The 21,259-nt window shown below is 47.7% G+C and overlaps 1 protein-coding gene and 1 long non-coding RNA gene across 5 annotated transcripts in view; one reads left to right on the forward strand and one right to left on the reverse strand.

The window, feature by feature from the left end:
* On the reverse strand, window positions 1-865 carry LOC147829743 (uncharacterized). Its single transcript, XR_015447971.1, has 2 exons — window positions 800-865; window positions 1-136 (listed from the first exon to the last, which is right to left on the reverse strand). It is a non-coding gene; the product is annotated as an uncharacterized LOC147829743 (long non-coding RNA).
* Window positions 866-882: 17 nt separating this feature from the next.
* Ncaph (non-SMC condensin I complex subunit H) overlaps window positions 883-21,259 on the forward strand; it is a 28,045-nt gene continuing 7,668 nt past the window's right edge. The window contains exons 1-13 of one of the 4 annotated variants that reach the window (XM_004844363.3): window positions 883-995; window positions 7,913-8,156; window positions 8,315-8,405; window positions 9,163-9,255; window positions 9,621-9,759; window positions 10,279-10,403; window positions 12,092-12,281; window positions 13,667-13,758; window positions 14,651-14,856; window positions 18,497-18,645; window positions 19,165-19,271; window positions 19,594-19,716; window positions 21,010-21,120. In XM_004844363.3, the coding sequence (XP_004844420.1) occupies window positions 977-995; window positions 7,913-8,156; window positions 8,315-8,405; window positions 9,163-9,255; window positions 9,621-9,759; window positions 10,279-10,403; window positions 12,092-12,281; window positions 13,667-13,758; window positions 14,651-14,856; window positions 18,497-18,645; window positions 19,165-19,271; window positions 19,594-19,716; window positions 21,010-21,120 (1,689 nt within the window). In that variant the 5' untranslated portion in view covers window positions 883-976. Of the gene's footprint in view, window positions 1,035-3,926; window positions 4,103-7,639; window positions 8,157-8,314; window positions 8,406-9,162; window positions 9,256-9,620; window positions 9,760-10,278; window positions 10,404-12,091; window positions 12,282-13,666; window positions 13,759-14,650; window positions 14,857-18,496; window positions 18,646-19,164; window positions 19,272-19,593; window positions 19,717-21,009; window positions 21,121-21,259 lie in introns of those variants that run through there. The other 3 variants (XM_004844362.3, XM_004844361.3, XM_087203013.1) reach the window with 3 other exon arrangements.

The following is a 21,259-nucleotide window of genomic DNA, read 5'->3' on the forward strand; positions in this document are numbered from 1 at the left end:
TAGGTTTAAAAGGGCAATACTTTCAGTTGCCAAAATGAGTGAGGGGCACTGATGGCCTTGCGTGATGCTAAGTCGTCCTGCAGTGGGGCAATGTCCCCATGTCAAGAGTCGTTGCACTCTGGATGCCAAAAGCACACTGGAGAAGAAACACAATAGAGCATGCTGAATGGATGAATCATAAGAAAACAGAGGATGTTCTCTGGATTATCTGAGGTAATTGCCCTGGCCTTTCCTCGCATAATTTAAGATTCTTGGGGTCAGATAAAGCTGAATGGACAGGCTACCGTCTCCACTCACATTTTACACTCGGCTCAATTCCGACTTCTTTTTTTTGGGGGGGGGCGGGATTGAAGCTAGGTCCTTGTGAGTGCTAAGCACGGACTCTACACTATGCTACACCCTCGGCCCTGCAAACTTTTTTTTTTTTTTTAAGGGTGTGGGGTGGTTTCCAGGAAGCATTTCCCAAAAATTCAAATAAAAACGATGATCTTCATGTCAGCCCGCAGCGCGCCTCCTTCCCTCCTCATGAAGGTCTTTCTCCTCAGTCCCACACCCCGTCCGTTCCCTTCTACCTCCTTAGCGTTTTGCTGCCCTCACAGCACAGATCTCTGCGGAGGGAAATGAACCTGTTTCCTCTGTCACCTTCCGCCCCATTAGCAAATTTCACGTAAGCAAAGCCCTTGCCTGCCTGCTCTGTTAGACTTTAGGTCCCCAGCGCCCTGTTCCGGTCCTAGCGCTCGGAGGGAGGGAGTTCTCGTATTATTTCAGGGTGTCCATGGACCACAGGCTGGAAACCTACCACTTTGCCACACCGCTCACTTCCGCGTGGCCAGAGTCTATGATTTCCCGCGGAGGACCGAGGCGCTCTGCGCCGGCGCCTCGCCAGCCCCGCCCTGTGACGTCACGCGGCCGTTACGGCGCTCGGGCGGCGCGGCGCGCGCAATTTAAAACCAGCTCCGGAGAAGTTGAGACCAAGATGGGACTCCCCGGGTTAAGTGAGGCCGGCCGGCGGAAGCCGCAGCGGGCAGGGTCCGGTGTGGAGCGGTGTATCGGGCGGGCATGTCGGCAGGCGGGCCTGAATGGGGAGTGGATAAGCTTGGCCAGCTTCTCGGCCTGCGGACCTGGGCAGAGGCGGGTGCGGGGGGAGGGGAGGGCCGGGCTCACACGCTCGGCCAATCAGGACGCGGCTGCGGCGCCGTCTGAGCGCGAGCGGAGCTGCCCGGCTGCTGGGTTCCGGGCTCCTGCTAGTTGTCTGGTTATCAAGGTGGTTTTCCTGGACTGGATGTTAGTTTCTGGGCCGTGGAACTGTGGTTACCGCTCTATGCTTAGTAAACATTCATTTATTTTTGCGTTCATTCAAAAATACTTAGCGATCCCTTTGGGCCAGACCCTAAGTAAAGAACAGAACAGAGGAGATTTCTGCCCTCCTGGAGCCTGCTGGGGACACGGGCCATATATGAAATAGCTACAGTGACTGAGACTCTCCATGAGTGTTGCAAGAAGGGAGGGATTATCAATTATTTCATATATTGGCGAATTCCAACAGCGATGCGACCTGAGAAATGACCATAGGGTTTGGTAACATAGAAGTAAAGGTTGATCATGACAGGGCTTTTCATGAAGTTGTGAGGATGCCAGCCAGATCAGAGGGGTTGAAACATGAGTGGGAGGTGAGGAAGTAGATAGAGGAAGTGGTTTTTTTTGGTTTTGTTTTTGTTTTTGCAGTACCGGGGATCGAACTTAGGACCTTGCGCTTGCCAGGCAGGCGCGGTACCATTGAGCTAAATGTTCGGCTCGAGGAAGTGTTTTTGAGTTCATTGACCATCTGTTGAATGAATAGGTGTATAATGTCAAAGGCAGAGAAAAATCAAAGATTCGGAGAATTAAAGCATGCCTCTAGTTCTCTAATTTCCTTCTTAGACAAGTTTCTCCTTCAATGCTTCCTATTTTTGCTGAGGTCTCTTCTACCAAGTTTCAATTCCCCTCCTCACCTTGCAGCACCCATATCCACATAGTCATAGATTGTCTCAATTTTGTTCCTTTCCATTTTGTCTTTTGTTTTGAGCTTTATGTTAATCATACTCCAGCTGCTGGGAAGCCAGGAGGGAAACTTGAAGTTCTTGTATTTATTCCTTTTAAACCTATTCACTCCTGTTCCCCTCCTTTCTCATGAAAAACCATTTAGCGTTTACCATGTAGCATTTTAGCACGTTTGTATGTTTTGTTTTGTTTTGTTTTTGGTACTGGGGATCGAACTGGAGAGGCGGGCGGTAGAACCACTGAGCTAAATCCCCAGCCCAAGCACATTTGTGTTATATCTGTATTAAATTCTGAACCAGCTAAAGTGGGTGTGCGTGTGATGGGGATCAAACCTGGGGCCTGAACATGCTAGGCAAGAACTCTACACTGGCCAAGTTTATGGGGGGTGGTGAAGGCACTTATTTAAAATTTCACCAGGGCCAGGAATTTAGCTCAGTGGTGCATGCCTGCCTTGAAAGTGCAAGGTCCTGAGTTTGATCCCTAGTACGGGAAAAAAAACATTTTTCACCAGTAAGTGATGAGCAAGGTTAAAGCAAGGCCTTCTGATTCTTAAATCTGGAAATTTTCCCTCCAGGAAGGTTCTGAGTTCCTTCATTGCTCTTCTAGGAATATTGTTTCTTGCCTTACTATAATAGGGCATAGCCCCTCACTACTGTAGTTGCACCTTGGGTCTTGGTTTTCTGGTTTGTTTTTGTACTGGAGAATGGAACCCAGGGTGTCACACATGTCTGTTAAATAAGTGCTGTATCACTGAGCTACATCCCCAACCTTTTTTCTATAAGTTTATTTTGAGACAAGGTCTTTCTGAGTTACCCAGGCTGGCCTTAAACTTGAGCCCCTCCTGCCTCAGCCCTCTGAGTGGCTTGAATTACAGATGTGTGCCACCACACTCAGTTACCCAGTTAGGATCTTGTTATTAGCAATAGTTGCATACTTTGTCCCCTCAGTTTGTTTTTGTTGTTTTTGGTTTTGGTACTGGGGATCAAACTGAGGACCTTGTGCTTGCAAGGCAGGTACAGTGCTGCTGAGCTAAATCCCCAGCCCTGTTTTTGTTTTTTTGAGACAGAGTCTTGCTAGGTAGTCAGGCTGGCCTTGAACTCACTGTGTAGCCCAGGCTGGTCTTGAACTCCTGGTGCTCTTCCTGCCTCACCCTTGTCACCTCAATCTTTTTTTTTTGTTACCGAGGATTGAACTCCTCGGGGACCTTGTGCTTTCGAGGCAGGCGGTGGAACCACTGAGCTAAATCCCTGGCCCTTGTCACCTCAGTCTTAAATACCTCACTTCTTAGTGCTACCCATCTTTCCAGCTCACTTCTTCTTGATTCCTGACTGGGAGACTTGAACCAGAAGGCTATTTTTGCTGCGCCCTCGCCTTTCTCTCGTCCTTGTTCACCTCTTGGTCCACATCCCATGGTTGGTTTGTATAATCAGGATCTTTCCCCTTGCCCTCCTCTTGCTTCCTTGTACTTGCCTGACAAAAATCAGAACCCTGCCTAATTCAAACTCTGCCTACTCTGCAGGCCTAATGATGGCACCAGCTCCTGCACACCCAACAACAGCAGTGAGAGAAAAACCTCCAGGAATGCTAAAGGGTCTCAAGGGGAGTCTAACTCCCTAGCAGCCATGCTTTGTTTCCTGGTTCATTGATTCTCCCACTACTAGATGACGATTTCACACTTTCCCTTCTACCCCAAGTCTTCCCACTGCTGATTTTTTAAAAATTTACTTCTTACTTTATAATGAAAGTAAAAACAATCAAAAGAGAACTTTGAGCCAGAGGTGATGGTGCACAGCTGTAATCCTGACACTTGGTAAGCTGGGGTAGGAGGATCATTAGTCCCACCTGAGCATTTTAGCTAGAAAAAAGGGCTAGGGTTGTAGTTCAATGCAAAGGCCCTGGGTTCAATCCCCAGAACTGCAAAAAAAAAAAACCCAGAACATCTGTAACCCCACCATTGTGGCTCCCACCCTGTCTGCACCTGTGTCTGAGTATGCTGCCTTCTCTCCTCTTGCTGAGGGTTGGCTCTCGATGTCCTCAACCGAGTCATCCTCTACATAATTGAGTAAGTTGTTTAGTAACTTTTATCCCTTCTTTTGCGTGACCCCAGTGGTAGGCTGAATAGTGACCCCCCATGTCTTGACTCCGTGAATATGCTCACTTCCATGGTGAAAGAGGCTTCGAGGATGTGATGAGGAGATGACCCTGGATCACCCGAGTGGTCTCAGAATGGGTAGGAAGGTCAGAGTCGGGAGACCTGACGACAGAAGCAAGGGGTAAGATGATCAAAGGGAGGGACCAGAGCCAAGGAAGTAGGAAGCCTTTTGGAAAAGACAAGGGAGCAGATCCTTCCTAAAGCTTCAGGAAGGAACATCACCTTGCTGGGACCTTGATTTTAGGCTTCTGACTTCCAGACCTATGAGAGAGTACATGTGTGTAGTTTTAAACTGCTGAGCTTGTGAGTGTCTTGTTTCCCAGTGGTAGAAAACTAATGCCATCTCTTTGCATCATTCTCTCTACCATGCTAGTTTGTCATGTTTTGCATGTTAACAGTTGCTTTCTTGGCCTCCCTTCCCACTCCTTTCCTCCTGTGAGTCCTTGGAAACCTCCTCTGCATTTGCTGCCTCCAGTCGTCTCCTGAATCCTTTCTAGTTTGGCTTTCTTCCCTGCTGTGCTGGGCACACTTCTCAGGTCCTCTCCAGTAACCCGGGTCACAGCTCCTCACTCAGTTCTCGGTCCTTATCTGATTCGTCTGTCGACTGCATGTCACAGAGTTCATATCTCCTTCCTCACCTGCAGCAGTTTCGTCACTTGGCTTTTTTACCTCCCAGTACTGAGGATAGAGCCCAGAGCCTTTGCACTGAGCTACAACCTCAGCTCCTTTTTAAATTTACTTTGAGACAGGGTCTCACTAAGTCACTAAGTTGTTCAAACTGGGGTTGAACTTAAACCTTCCTGTCTTAGCTTCTCAGAGGGCTGGGATTACAGGCATGAGCCACCACACCTGGCTGTCACCTGGGTTTTAGAATCCCACATCCTCCTGGTTTTCTCCCTACCTTCCTCATCTCTTTTGCTCTTTCTGCTTTCTTCCTGCTAGCCAACTTTCGAAGTATCCCAGGACTGCCTTCAACTTCTACTCTCTTTGTCTTTACCTTATTTGGGAGCTCATCTAGTGTTGGGGCTTTAAATATGCGCTATGCTGATGACTCCTGAGTTCAGTTTCTAGCTTGGCCTCTCCCCTGAGTTCTAGAATTAAATCCCCCACTGTCCTTCAGTGGGTTAGGAAGCATCCCAAGCCCAGAGCCTCTGTGCCACACATATGTGCTGCTCCTGTGGCCTCCCCTCTCAGCAGTCCTCTCCTTAGGTGTTGGGGTGACCCTGGAGCTAGTCCGAGTCTTCATGCTGCACGTCTAATGCAGCAGGAAGCCATGCTGTTCTGTCTGGAGACCGCACTCAGGGTCTGGACGTGTCTTCCTGCTGCACTGGCACTGCTGGTCTGAGTCACCGTCATCTCCTGTCCTAGTTACTGGCACTCACCTTCTAGCTGGTCTTCCTGCTTGTCTGTCCATGTTCCCTTTCCAGGCTGTTCTCAGCATGACAGCGGAGCACCCTCTGGCAGCCTCTCGCCATCATCCAGTCATTCCCTTCCCATCTGTATGGGAAGCCGACTCTGTGCCCCCTTTGCCGCACGCACGTCCTTCCTTGTTCTGATTGGTGTCCTGTTCCACCTGGCTCGGCAGTGCATAGCACAATTACCTCTCCATATGCCCCGCACGAATGCTGGCCTGTTCCCCTTTGTACCCATTGTGTCCTCTGCTTCCGGTGGCTCCCCTAGATGTTGATGCTCCCCTTCTGGTAAACCCTTCCTGACCACTGTGGTTAAGATGACCTCCCACCTCCATCCCCCAGCCACCTTATCCCCTTTCCACTTTGCTTTTCTCCATAACATTTATGTCCATCTCACATGTCATGTATTTTCTTTTTTTTTTTTTTGGTACCAGGGATTGAACTCAGGCAGGCGTGGTGTCACTGAGCTACATCCTTGGCCCTTGCCATATATTTTCTAATGTCTTATGAAAGTCTTTAACTATACAGGAAAATTGACAGACCAAGACAGTAAACAGCCCATATGCACCCCCAGGCCCAGTGTTTGTTAACATTTTGCTATCTTTTTGACCAATGCAACTGAAAGTCACTTATACACATTCTTGCCCCTAAATTGTTTCTCATGCATCTTCTAACAGTAATGACTTTCTCCTCTGTAGTGATAGTATCTATCACACTCGAAACAATAAAAATCAATTCCTTAATGTTAGGGCCGGGGATTTAGCTCAGTGGCTCCATGCCTGCCTTATAAGCACAAGGTCCTGAGTTCTATCCCCGGTACCAAAAAAAGTCATAAAATTCCTTAATTAATTAATTCCTTAATTCCTGGTAACTAGACTATGTCCGAGATTTCCTAATTATCCCTAAAATGTCACTTATAGCTGATCCCCTACTCTCCCCCAGGTTGAACTCTGGATCTTGCACTTGCAAGGCAGATGCTGTGCCGCTGAGCTAAATTCCTGGCCCGTAGCTGACTTTTTTTTTTTTTTAACAAGGACTGGCTAAAGCACATATACATTGTTTTTGGTTTATAAGACTCTGTGCTTTCACCCAGAAGATTCCCCTACATACAGGAGTGTGTGTATGTGTGGTTGTGTGTGTGTGTGGTGCTAAGGATGGAACACGGCCTCACTATGCTAGGCAAGAAGAGCTGTAGTACTAAGCTGTATCCCCAACCCTATAAAAAATATTTTTCTTTTGAATCTGGGTCTCGCTAGGTTGCCTAGGCTGGCCTTGGAGTCACAGTTCTCCTGCGTTAGCTTCAACATTGACTTTTATTTTTTTGGTACCAGGGATTGAACTCGGGTCCTTGTGCTTGCATAGCAGGCGGCAAAACCACTGAGCTAAATCCCTGGCCCCTCATCATTGACTTTTAAAAAGAGACTGAGCCAGTTGTCTTATGTTATGTTCCCCATTCTAGATTTGTCTAAATGTTTCCTTGTGGTGTCATTCAACTTGTTCCTCAACTCCTTGTATTTTTCACAATCTGGAAGTTAGATCTAAAGTGTTGTTGGTTAAATTTAGGTTAAGTATGTTTGGCCAAAATCTTTCTTGGACAGGGCTGTGAATTTCATATTGTATCACATCAGGAGATGACTAAGCTTCAGGGTGTTTCATTTTTAGTGAGGCTGCATTTAGCTTCTTGGTTAATGTGACTGCTAGATCTTCCACTGTAAAAGACTTTTTCCTTCTCCTTTAGCAAGTAGTCTGTGGGTGGTTCTTTGGAACATTCTATTTATTTATTTTACATATTCACAGTGTTTATTTTGTCTCCCCACCAAGACACTGGGAAGCTGGGATTAGAACCAGCCTGTCTGACAGACATGCCTCACCCTTGTTTAGCACCTGGGTCTCACTTGCCTGGCATTGTGGATGACAGGTGTCTGTTGTCCTGTTAGTGTGTGAGCTTATCAGAGGCAGCAACTTTGCTGCCACAGCCTCCACTTCCTCCTGTGGTGCTAGGGATGGGACCCAGGGCCTCACACACGTTAGGTGCTATCCCTGTGGGCTATACCCCCAGTCCTGTCTTAATGCGTCTTTATAGCCTTCACAGTGCTTGGATTCACAATAGCTGATATTTGTTCTATCACCACCCCTCCACCTCCAAGAAACACGAACTTCAGAGGTTCTAGCACTGGGTGTAAGAGTTGAGAATCTTAGGGGGACTGTGCAATGAGCCTCTGGCCTGCAATAGACCCAAGTCCTCTTAGATACAGGAAATGTTCTGTGGAAGGTTTCTTGAGCACATGTTTTGTTCCATCACTGCCAGCCACAATGAGCAAGTCTTCTTCAGAGACCCGTGGACACCCCCACAGTGTCAACTCTCCTTCAGAACGAATGTTCTCCATACCCCTGCCGAAGAAGGCCCCTCTCAATACCCCTGGCACCCCGGTCCTTGAGGACTTTCCCCAGAATGATGATGAGAAGGAGCGATTGCAGCGGAGGCGCTCCAGGGTCTTCGACCTGCAGTTCAGCACAGACTCACCTTACCTCCTCGCCTCCCCCACCAGCAGGTGATGGGTTTCGGGGCTGCTCTCTTCCAGGTGGCCACCTTGGGTGGGCTGCATGGGCCCTGGTGTCTCCACAGTGCCTCTTGGATTCTGAGTCTGGGTTTTGGAAAGGAACATATGGGTCATTGTTGAGGGTTTTTGTTTGTTTGTTATCCATTTAGGAATGTCGATGTTTCAGCTACGATTCCTAAATTTACAAATACACAGATTACAGAGCATTACTCCACCTGTATCAAGCTGTCCACTGAAAATGTGAGTATTTGCTGGGTTGTCATTACAGATTTTGCATCTTGATCACGAGGAAACCTAGCTTTCTTGAATCTGGAGAATGTGTGAAAATTATTGTATTCTCTAATATTGCTCCCTGGTACTGGTGTCACTCAGGATGGTTTTGACATTCGGTGCTCCTCTGTACGGGTGGTCTGCCACCTGCTGTGTGTCTAGAGAGGAGCATGGCCCAGGGTTGGTGGGCATTCTGGACCAGCCTAAGTGGAGCCCTGCCTCTCCTGTCTCTGCCACTTAGAAGCTGTGTGACTGATAAGTCACCCGTTCCTCTGTTGCATCTCCCCACTTTTTGGTTTTTTGAAACAAGGGTCTTGCTGTGTAGTTTAGGCTGGCCTTGAACTCACTATGTAGCCTAGGCTGCCCTCGAACTCATGGTGATCTTTCTGGCTCAGCCTCCTGAGTGCTGGGTTACTGAGTCACAGGCATATACCATTACTCCCACTTTCCTCCTCTTAAGTGAGAATGAGGACAATGCCTGCTTTGTAGGGCTTTTCAGTGTGTGATTGGTGTTCTCGCCTTGAGGAGAAGGAGGAGGAGGAGGGAGAGGGGGAGGAAGAGGAAGCATGTGTGTGTAGATGTGGTTTTGCCAAGTGTTCATGAAAACTGAGATCAGGGCGGGAAGTGGATAGCCTGTATAAAAACTTAGCTTCCTGAATTCAGAGAAGCATTATCACGTGAGCTGAGGCTCTAAATAATAAACCTTGATGCAATTTTCCATTTCCAGAAAATCACTACCAAGAATGCTTTCGGCTTGCATTTGATTGATTTCATGTCAGAGATCCTTAAACAGAAGGACACTGAACCAACCAACTTTAAAGTAAGAAGGATGTGCACTTTTTTTTTTGGTACCACCGGGGATCAAACTCGGGATCTTGAGCTTGCTAGGCAGGCAGCAGAACCACTGAGCTAAATCCCTGGCCCTGCACTTCTTTTTATATCTGATTAATGTTACTTCTGAATTCATCAAGTACACAAAGAGCCTTCCAGATGAGACATTATAGTAGGTACTTTACTTTCTTTCCTCAGTGGATGAATCACTGAGACGACAGATGTTGTGTTTACTCCCCACCAGTCTCTGTCATTTTTCTTGGGACATACAAATGTTTTATGAAACTTGGTTTTACCTGTTGTGAAGTGCTTTTTTCTACCTTTTTATGAATTGAGCTCTGCTGGTTTGACTAGGTAGCCGCTGGTACCCTGGACGCCAGCACCAAGATCTATGCTGTGAGAGTAGATGTTGTCCATGCTGATGCCTACAGAGTCCTAGGGGGACTTGGCAAAGATGCCCCATCTCCAGAAGCCATGGAGGACCCTGGTGCAGGTGTGTGGGCTGGGTTCTGGATTTAAGACTTTTTCAGGATACACCAGGTAGTTCTGTGAGTGATATATTGGAGTGAAGTCACAAGAAATCAGTTATTTTTTGGAAGATATGGGCATTTTCAGAATTATTTATCAGTGTTTCTTCTCAATGCTGTTCTTTTGAACCTTTGTTGTTGCTCCTCTGTGAGGTGATCTGATTTGGCAGTGCAAATTATTTTTCTTTGAAAAAGATGATCTTATAAAAGCTTTTAGATTTTGTTTAGACAAGCTTAAGTAAACATCACCAGCTAGAGAGCTTCTGACTTGGGGGTCTTTGGAAATTGATTTACATTAAAAGCCAAGTACTTATTCTGATAATTCATTTTCCCGATAAGCTGCAGATTAGACAGGGCCTGTTGCTTTGAGTGAATTTCACATGTTTAAATTATGACCACTCTTGAGGGTTTTGAGGAACTTGAATTAGTCCACTAACATACTCCAAAGCAGTCCGTGCAGTACACAATCTTATTCCTTTTTTTAGATGGAAGTGCTACTGAAACAAGATCAACCAAAAAGGCTCCAAAACCAAAGAAGAAGCATTCCTGCAAAACCATCGAGCAGAATATAAACAACCTCAATGTCTCCGAAGCAGATCGAAAGTGTGCGGTGAGGAAGTGTCTTCCTGCAGCGTGGGCTCTAACTCATTCAGAACCTTGGGCTGGGCCTGCCTGCTAGTCTGGGCTTTCATAAGCCTCAGGAAGTGAAATATTTAGCTGGTATCTGCATTAGCATCCCGAGCTTTATAATGAAGTCTGAGAGTGGTAAATCCTTTTCCTTCAGAGTACTTGAATAGAAAGAGATTGCAAATTACTGAGGAATCTTGTTAGAAATTTTAGCTTTATTTCTGAGTACACACAGCAGTGGTGAGGATAGTTAACATTTGCTGCACACATAATGGGTTCAGGTGCTTCCCTAAGCCCGGAACCATTGCATCATTCTTGTTACATCTTGTGAAGGGTAACTGAGGTAGGTGCACTGGCTAGGTAATGTGCACAGGAGGTACATCTAACGAGTGAACTAGTACTAGAAACTGAGTGCCCATACTCTAGCAAATCCTGAGAAACCTGCTTCAAGAGATAGTCTTGGAGGACTTTAAACACCAATAAAGCAAATGGTGTTGCTCCACCTTTTATTTTTTTCCCAAATTTTGTTATTAACATTTTTTGGATGGGCCGGGGATTTAGCTCAGTGGCACTGCGCCTGCCTTGCAAGCGCAAGATCCTCAGTTCGATCCTCAGTATGAAAAAAAAACATTTTTGGGGACCAGGGATTTAGCTCAGTGGCGCTTGCCTAGCAAGTGCAAAGTCCTGAGTTCGATCTAGCCTAGCATGTGGAAATACTCTAACATCCTGGAAGTCCTTTTTTGTGAGTGTCTTTAGTTGTATCATTGTGGCTGCCTTGATATCCTAAATCAAACGTTTGCCTGTTATGGTTATTTTGACTTGGAGAAAGAAGCAGAAGTTGCGTAGGAGGCTGGGCATGGTGGTGCACACCTGCGATCCCAGCACTCAGGAGGCTGAGATACTAGGATCACTGGGAGTTTGAGGCCAGCCTGGGTTACATAGTGAGTTCAAGGCTAGTCTGAACTACGTAGACTCTGTCTCAAAACAACAACAGCAGCAGCAAAAAAGAAGCTGCATGGGGCCAGATCTGATGAGTAAGGGATGAGGATACACTATAGTGTTTTTATGACCCTGCCTTTCTGTTGGATGGCACCTGGTAGCAGCATTCACTGTATTTTTTATTACACTTCATAAAGACACTGTGAAAGAGGGCTTTGAGAACAGCTTCAGAAAATGGCAAGAGCAACAGGATAAGTGTGCTCAAAGCAAGGGGGAGTACTTTGAGGGGAATTAATACATTTTTAAAATTTAAACATTCATTGTGTATATATTTTTTCTTTTCTTTTTTGGTACTAGGGATCGAACTCGGGACCTTGCACTTTCGAGGCAGATGGCAAAACCACTGAGCTAAATCCCTGGCCATTCACTGTATATTTTGATCACCCTTATATATCCTCAGCTGTTTTTATTTTGAGACAGAGTCTCACTAAGTTGCCGCGACTGGCCTTGAACATGACATGTGCCACCATGCCCGGCCATCCTGGCTTCTTGAGTGGAATACTGCCCACATACTGCCTCTTTTCCACTGTGATTTGCCTGAGTAGTTAGAAGGCCCCTCCTGTCTTCATCACGAACAGACACATTTCAGTCCTTTATGTACCCATTCCAGGAGCACAGACCATTGACAGTTTGTGTTTTCTCATCCATGGTTTCCATCTGTTCTCATGTCAGGTGGATCCCATGTTTCAGAAGACTGCTGCCTCGTTCGACGAGTGCAGTACAGCGGGGGTGTTCCTCTCCACCCTACACTGCCAGGACTACCGGAGTGAGCTGCTCTTCCCTTCCGATGTCCAGCCTCTCTCCACTGACGAGCCCCTTGAGCTGCCAGACTTGGGCTGGGTCGAGATGACAGATCTGAAAGGTTAGCACCAAGCATGTCTGTCACCAGAGAGGTTTCTCCTAACTGTAGGTATGGCCACCTGGCGCTTGTGCTGACTCTTTTACGGAGTGTCCTTTAGGCAGTGCCTAGCTCTGCAGGTGTGGCGTCTAAACAGTAACCCATGCTTCTCGAGGTCTGTGTACCTCATCTGTGCCCACTGTTCCCATCAAGTTCTTGTGGCACAGGCTCAGCCTGGATGTTAGAGTGGGATATGGGAAAGGGGCTTAAAGAGACCTGTCTGTCCTCCTTTGTTACAAGTCTAGGAGGCCTCAAGGAGGAGAGGATGCTGTTAGCTATTTTCAGATCTCTGTGGCAGTCCAAGGACTGACCTGTCTGATTGTTAGTCCTGTTATACCAGCTTGGCAAGATTTGAATACACACCCGTTCCACCGTTCAGCCCAACCCTGGGGTCCCCAAAGGGTGCAGGGACAAGGAGCAGGTACTGTGAAGGCCAGACGCAGGGCTGCAAGAGCTGCATTTGCCTTCTCTTTTTTTTTTTTTTTTTTTTCTTTTGTGGTACCTGGGGATTGAACCTAGGGCCTTTGCACTGAGCTGTATTCTCAGTGTTTTTTATTTATTTGTTGTTTTGGTACCAGGGATCGAACTCAGGTCCTTGCGCTTGCAGGGCAGGTGGCAGAACCACTGAGCTAAATCCCTGGCCTCAGTGTTTTTTATTTTTTATTTTGACACAGGGTCTTGGTAAGTTGCCAAAACTGGGCTTGAATTTATAATCCTCCCATCTCAGCCTCCCAGAGAGCAGTGATCACAAGTGTGTGTCACCACCCCTGGTTCGGTGATCATTTTTTACGAGTTGGATGGTGCTGATCCTTCCTCTTTAAGCAGAACCATGCAGGTGTTATAGCACTCATTCTCGTCCTTTCTGTTCTTGCCTAAATTTTGCTGAGTATAACTGTTTGGGGCTGACAATCTGTGTCCACACTTTCTGCCTTCAGCTGGCTCTGATCCTCTGAGGTAGATGAGTTTGGGACTAAAAATAAACACTAGCACTATCATATGATTGCTTATATGCTCAGTGTGCTTTAGAGGAAGGAGTTTTGGTTTCCCCCATAGTGTAGGGCAAGAGTTCATTTCAGAACCACCTGTCTGTTCTTTGGGCTTTTCCTGTAGCATTTTACTAACAGTGGAAATGACCGTGCTCAGTCTGGCCCACGGCGGGGTATCCCTGTGTTGCTGCTCGTTCTCTGAGAGCAGTCAGCACACAGAGCTTGGCAGCATGCCTGGCCTCTGCTGGAGAACAGTGAGGTGACTGTCCTCCGTCTCCATGGTGTCCCTCAGAGGGAGATGTGCAGGAGACCGTGGAATGCACTTGCCCCGCTGACCTCTCCTCTCACTGTGCTCCCCTCCAGTGCCCTTGCAGCAGTGTGTGGAAGATTGTCAGCTCTGTCCCTCCCTGGCCGGCTTCCAGTTCACCAAGTGGGACAGTGAGACGCATACTGAGGTGTGGTTGCTGGGGCTCAGAAGGGCCCCACGCCTTTCTTCAGGGGTGGCGGTTTCGGTTAAACAGCTCAAGATTAGTCCTGCCTGGTGGGAACAAAAACTGTGGCATCACTTTATTTAACTAGGAGTACAGAAAATATTTCCTTTGGCACTTCTGTAGGGATAAAAACCTGGGTGGGTCAGGGTGGAATGAAGAACCCCACTAGGACCATTGTAGGACTACTAGGTGGCCCTTTGTGAGTGAACTTTTTTGTGTGTGTGGTGCTGGATGGAATCCAGTGTCTTACACATGCTAGGAAAGCATTCTACCACTGAGCTATATCCCTAGCCCTGATACCATTCTCTCCAAGATGCCTAGGCTGGCTTTGAATTTGGAATTCTCTTGTCTCAGCTTCCCAGGTAGCTGGCATTACAGGACATGCACCACCACATCTGGCATGTGTGAACTCTTTTTATCACATATACTCCAGTGGCCTCGGCTCTCAGGCTGCTGTCAAATTCAGGCATTTCCTGCTTGTTGGGGTCGAGTCCCTTGGCACACAATTTCCTGAGAAATTGTCACGTGTGAGGCCTTCCTTGGTATATTTTTAGCATGGTCCCCTTTAGCCTCCTTACCACAACTTCCAAAATAAACAGTCTCCATGGAAAACTGTTTTCTCTACACATGCAGTTAATGAGTACAGATTCCTGTTTCATGTTTTGCAAAACATGCCTAACAATGCAGCCTCATCCTGTGCTGCACAATATAAACTTTCTCAGTGCCTGGCTCTCGGGAGAGCGTGGGCTCTGGGAGGCACAGGCGGAAGGGTGGTGTGGGGTGAGGAGAAGGCTGGAAGCCGGAGTGCAGGCAGAGCTGGGGCAGTCACAACTAGAGAACCCTCTTTTCCCTGCAGTCTGTGTCGGCCCTGTTAGACAAGTTCAAGAAGAATGACCAGGTGTTTGATGTGGACGCCGAGGTTGAGGAGAATGACGGCGAAGACTTCCTCATTGGGCCCCTGGAGGGTGACTTTGATGCCAACAATGAGCCTGAGCACACTACAGCTGGGGACCATGAAGAGTTCAGGAGTTGGAAGGAGCCCTGCCAGATCCAGAGCTGCCAGTAAGGCTCTCAGCGTCCCAGAAAGCGTTCCCCATCTGGTCTGAACAGGTCTCCTGGAGATAAGACTTCATCTCTGATTGGCCGGTCCGGTGGGCTGTGTTGTGTATATCAGTGGAGCCCTGTGTCTGATAGTGGAGTCAACACCTGCTTTGTGTGTTTGCCAGGCCACTTTGGTTATCAGACTGACACTGCAGGAACTAGTAAGGACAAGAATGATTTAATACTGGGAAAAGTACCTGGGACCTAAGCTGGGCATGGTGGCACCCATAGTCCCAACTAGTTGGGAGCCTAATGCAGGAGGATTAAAAGATGGAGCCCAGCCTGGATAACTTAGCAAGACACTATCTCAAAAATAAAAAGAGCTGGAGACATAGGTCTCTGGTAGAGCACTGGCCTGGTATGTTTGAGGCCTTGGGTTCAAGTCCCAAGCTGCAAAAATGAAATAGTGTACCTGGTATATGTAGTAGCTACTCCAATGTAGCCATCATTCCCATTTCCATGTGCTGGTTGAGAGGGTGCTCCCTTTTACACACTGCACATGCTTTGGCCACATCACTGCACGTCAGTTGCAGACATTAGCAGGCAGATGAGTTGCTTACACAACGAGGTAGCACTTGCCAGAGAGGTAAGTGGGTGGCTGGGCAGTGCTGGTTACTAGGTGGGCCAGCTGGAGGTGAGCCAAGTAGAGCTAAGTACACGAAATCGAGCATGTTGGGGGAGGGTTGGGAGGTTGTGGAACTGAGTAAGCATTACAAGAAGAAATGCAAAAACTTGGTTGTCCTTCATTAGATGTACTTGATGGGTCAATATTATTTAATTTTCAACATGACTAGAAGCAGGATCTCACAACCCTCCAGAAGTCCTAAATGGGTCAGGAGCTCAGAGTCCCTCTGTTAACTCCTCTGTCCACAACTGCAGCTCTGTGGGCCTGGGGTTGGGGACAGTCAAGCTGGTGTCATTGTCATTTGGGAAAAGCCTCCAGCGTTGTTCAGTATCATTTCCCACCAGGACACTGTCTGTTTGAGAGCACTGCTTGAGGGCCTCCAGGGTGGACCTCTTGAGCTCAGTTTGTCTGCCCCTGTGGGAAATGGCTAGATTGATAATGAGTCTCAGAATTGGAGTAGAAATTTGGACGCCTGAACATCTGGCACCTCTGTGTAGCATTGCCCATTCCGGCCTATTATCCTCTCGTTTGACTCGTCCTCTGACTTAGCTTTCGTCTGCCTGTTCGTGGCCTGTCTGCCAAGAGGTAAGGATGGCAGGCAGGTGTGTGTGTGTGGGGGGGGGTGAGATCTTCTTTTTTTTTTTTTTCCTTTTTTCTTGGTACCGGGGATTGAACTTGGGTCCTTGTGCTTTCAAGGCAGGTGGTGGAACCACTGGGCTAAATCCCTGGCCTGGGGGTGAGCTCTTCAAATGCCGTGGTCACACATCAGAGAAAAGTGCTCACATTTCCTGCTGACTGTTTGGACAGATATCTCCATTTCTCCAGATTCCAAACAGCACCAAACCTTGGGCTTTGTCCTCCTAAGTGTGTTTGAGCAGGAGGCTGTGGCTCTAGTCTGGGCTTTGTCCAGCCTCAAGTCTCCTGCCCTGACCATAGGGTTGGACTTTCCCGGGGCTTGCTAAGGTTTCTCTGGAGTAGACCTAAATCCTGCCGGAGAGCTGTGATGTGTGGGCATTGCTGTTGCCTTTGGGTTTCTTCTTTACAAAACGAAGGGCTGGGACTAGATGAGAATCGTCATCTTTGAGCAAGGTGGGAATGTTGCTCGGGTAGAGGTGTGGCTAACATGTGCGAAGCCTTGGGTTCAGTCCCTGGCACTGCAAAACAGTCAGCTGATTTTTCAGCCCCTTATTCTAACTTTGTGCTAGATGCTATGCCAGTGCCTCATTTCCTCAGTGTATTAATTATAATACATAAAAACATAATTATCTAATCTTGCTCAGCTCTGTAGCTAGGTGCTGTTGTCCCCCTCTTACCCATTAGGAAACAGGCTCAGAGGTGGCGTGTGGGGTAGAGCTTTCAGTACCCAGCACATTGGTCCAGATTTTTCTGTGTGTGGGGAGCTTTAAATGGCAGCTTCCACTCCAGATGGATTGTCTTGCGCTTTTCACATCTCCCAGGTGCACCCAGGTTGAATCCACTGAACTGAAAGATCATCAGGGCTCAAAGTGGGCTGGGGGCAGTGCCAGCTGATAAACCCACTGTCAGGTAGGAGCCCCATGTTACTGATGCTGGATGGCAGCTCTGACATCAGTGTAGGGTTGGAAATAGCTCCCTTCAGCTGGCCCTCCTAGTGAGGGTGCACTCTAGGAGGTGCCCCTGTGCAGGAGGACCAGAGCATGGCCTCATGGTGCATGCAGGAAGAGGCACATTGCTGGGCTGGCTGATGCGTAGTACAGTGGACTCACCAGGGCTGAAGGGCAGGAGGGGCAGGATGTTGAGAGGGGTTAGGAGAGAGTGCCCTGATAGGGTTGCAGGCCTGTGGAGGGGGATACTCTGACTGGATTCTCTTAGCTATTGAATGAGGACCTTGGGTGGTAGGCGCCTGCCACACCACTTCTGTGATGAAGGAGTTGTTGGTGACTGGAGTTCAGGACCTGCAGGGCCTCCAAGCAGCCTGGGCCAGGGCCTCAGTAGGGAACCAAGCTCTACTGCTTTGCCTATTGATGCCCAACCACCAGAACTCTTGACAGCAGAGTGCACGGGACCGAGTGGGGTGCCCCTATTGTAGGTTTGCTGCTGAATAATGTACTTGAGACATCAAGTTCTATGACAGTCGAGGTCTTAGACTAAAAACATAATTGGTTTTAGTGTATTTTAACTTTTAAAGTTGTTTTAATTACATAATTGCACAAATAGTCTTTTTTTTGGAATTATATAGATAAAGCTGAAGTCTCCTTTGTAGAGCTTTCTTAGCTTCCCTGGGTGTCTGCAGCTGACTTGCCACCCTCACCTCCAGAGGGCAGCATAGCTCTTGAGGAGAGAGCTGCTGCACTATTCTAGCTCCTTGGAGAAAGGTGAAAACCTAAACCAAAGAGGCAATGCTGGACATGTCACACTAGGCCGAGAATAAAGCTAGAGACCCAAGCAGGTCATGATGGGGCCCTGAAAGTGTTTGGTGGGCTAAAAGTGAAATTAGCACAACACCTTGTTCACTGTTAGTAGGGACTGTAGCAGTGTCTGCCGGTGCCCTCAGCCATGGGAAGAAAGAATGAAGGACTGTCATGGCGTGTGGCATGAAGCTGGGATTCAGGAAATTGATTTCAGCTCTCAGCCCTCACATTTTACTACCTGTGTAGTCTTACATAGAAACTTCATATTCAGGAAAAAAAAGAAATACACACACTGTTTAATTTCTCTGTAACTCTTTAGTAGTCTCTCAAATAAGTAGATTAGGATTTTATGAAGAACTTTGAAACATCCCAAGTACATGAATAGACATAAACATATGTTATAAAATTAAGAGAAACAAATGCACTGGAAAAGTAAGGACTAGGGGATTGTTAAATAATGAAGAATTTATTTTGGAATTGCTCTGAGAAATGCTGTTCACTGTGGGACGGTAGGTTTGTATGCTTCTTTACATGTAAATACGTGGTTGTGTTATATGTAACATTCATGCTTTCTTGTGCCTTACAGGGAAGAAATTATTTCCCTCGGCGACGGAGACATTCGGACCATGTGTCCCCTTCTGTCCATGAAACCTGGAGAATATTCCTACTTCAGTCCCCGGACCATGAAGATGTGGGCTGGCCCAGATCACTGGCGCTTTCGGTCTCGACACAAACGTATGTACTTCCGGGTGGACCCTCAGGACAAGAGGCAGTGCAGGTGACCAGCCAATTGGGCACTAGCTGGGGACAGGAGATGCTGACCGCTGTCACAGATGAGCTGGCGTGGAATGAGGGTCAGTTAAATCTGTGGGCTCTGAGCAGGAAGAGTAAGGTCCCGGGATCAGAAGGACTGGGCACATGGGCTCATGCTCCTTGAGAGGAGTGTCGCCGTTGCTTGAAATCGAAGGGGTGACTGCCTGACCTGGAGCACACGGAGAATCACTACAAGGGCAGTACTCTGCCTTCTGGGCCAGCCTTGCATTCTGTGTCCTAGGGGAAGACTCAGCATATATGTTGGATGTGTTTTGTGAGTGCAGCGTGAATTCTGTAGTCCAGGATGGAAGTGGATGTGGTGCAGCATCCAGCTGGGGAGCTGCTTGGATGCAGTGTCTCGGCCGATGCAGCTATCAAGGTCTTGTGAGATGAGGTGATTTAGCCCATGGTGGTGAGCAGTGTGACTGTTCCTTCCTGCAGAAGACATGACCTCCCAGTCAGAGACAAGGAAGAAGAGTACAAAGAAAGATTTCAAGATAGACTTTGATGAAGATATTGACTTCGATGTATATTTTCGAAAATCAAAGGTTTGTACTGGGTTTATTCTGAGTGCTTAAATTACTCTCTGCCCCTCTTTCCCTTCCAGATGTGAGTTAACTGAAACCTGGCTGTTTCGCTCTCCCAAATCCCTAAAGGAGCTGTTGAGAAATGGTCCCGGGCAGGGGTAGAAGAATCGCCTCTAGAACAAGGCAGAGAATGCTTGGCAAATTTTACTTAGATCCGTGGTGTCTCCGATGGTGGACTAATGCCACCCAAGCCCCTTAAAAAAAAAAAAAAGAAAAAGAAAAACAAGGTATTTGACCATTGATATTAAAAATGCCTAAAAACTTTCTTGTTTTAAATAAATAGGCTGCTACTGTTCTGAGCAAGTCCACCCTGGAGAACCAGAACTACAGAGCTACCACTCTTCCTACGGATTTCCACTACGAGATTGATACCCTTGTCCAGCTGCATCTCAAACCAGGCCTGAGGGTGAGACCACCCTGGGTTCCTTATGGCATGCATGCTGACAAGTAGCTGGTGGCGTGTCTGTCCAGCAGGGCTGCTGAGGAGGGACATCTGTCAGCTATGGGTCTGGGCACAGTGGCACCTGCCAGTGTCCCAGCACTTTGGGAGTCTGAGGCAGGATAGCAAGTTTGAGTCCTGCTTGCATAACTTAGTGAGACCCTGTCTCAAAAAATATAACAAGGGCTGGTGGTGTAGTTCTTTGCAGAGGTCCTGGGTTCAATCCCCAATCCAAAAAAAGGACAAAGAAGGAAAGAAAGAAATAGCTCAAGTGTGGGCACTAGGGTGAGTGAATGCACAGTCTTGGTGAGGTTTCAAAAACTTAGTTATTTCATGATTCTCTGGCTTTCTCGTGGAAGATGTGGTGTCGCTTGCCCGGTGCTTTACACAATCCACACTGCCTTGCTCGTGATCCAGGTATAGAAGGGAGCTGCAGTGACACACGGAGTCATGTCCTCAAGAGCACCTGCCCAGGCTCCACCTAGGACTGTCCTGAGGAGCATCTAGACCACCTGGTCTCATGCCCTCATTTCTGCCTGCCTGTTGGCCTGTGGCTCCTCTCATGGTACTAGAGGCAAGGAATGGGGAGTTCCTGTTGTAGTCACAGAGCAAGGCTGAGCTGTGGCAGGTACACACACTCCCAGCAAACCTGGCCTGGCCTCACGGTGCAGCTGCTTGTCAGGACCTTATGTAGGAACTGCTGTTTGCAGGCAGGTAGGTTGTTAGTATTTAATATGTCTGGACTTGTATTACAAGTTCATTTCTTTTTTCTGAAGTATAGAAAATTGTGGAATTGTATTAAAATATTTAATAAACCTGCATTCACATGTCTGAGTGCAGGCCACTGGTATAAGGACCCACAGATGCCCAGAGGCTGCAGTCAGCGGCCTCCTGAAGGAGAACACGGTTCTGTGAGGCCATGGATGTTACCAGGGGAGGGAATGAGGTGGCTGCCTGTGGGTTATCGGTCAAGTGGGACAAGTTCCTTTCAGGTAGCTGTGGGCAGGGGGTTCCAACTTTTGATTTAGTGCAGGACCCATTTTTTACAAAAACCTGTACAGAAGGCATCACTGAAATCAGAAGTGGGGCTGCTGTGGAAGCTCCGGGCCCTGCTCTGCTGTGGGGAAATCACAAGTGGACAGCTGTGATTCTGAGAGGAGCTCAGAGATTGGAACCAGGCTTGACTTCCCCAACTTAGTGCAGTAGCTGCTTTTCTAAAAATTGCTTTTTGCATTTTTGTTGTTCTTTCCTTTATTCTAGTTACTTAAAATGGACCAGCGCCAGAAGACAGGGACTGAACATTATGAAGAAATTGGGGACTATGACTACAATAACCCCAGTGACACCTCCAACTTTTGCCCTGGGCTCCAGGTAAACGAGATGAGCTCTGTCGTTCCCTCTAAGCAAGAAATGGTTTCTTCCCTGCTTCCTGCCTCCCCTTCCATGTGGCAGAGCTGGTGGGGTTCTCCGGATGCAGGTTCTGCCTTTCATGCTGGCCTGCATCCAGGAA

This window comes from Heterocephalus glaber, unplaced genomic scaffold (genome assembly GCF_053883595.1).
Source record: "Heterocephalus glaber isolate CG9 unplaced genomic scaffold, H.glaber_assembly_v1.0 deba00000470, whole genome shotgun sequence".
In the NCBI taxonomy this organism is placed as follows: Eukaryota; Metazoa; Chordata; class Mammalia; order Rodentia; family Bathyergidae; genus Heterocephalus; species Heterocephalus glaber.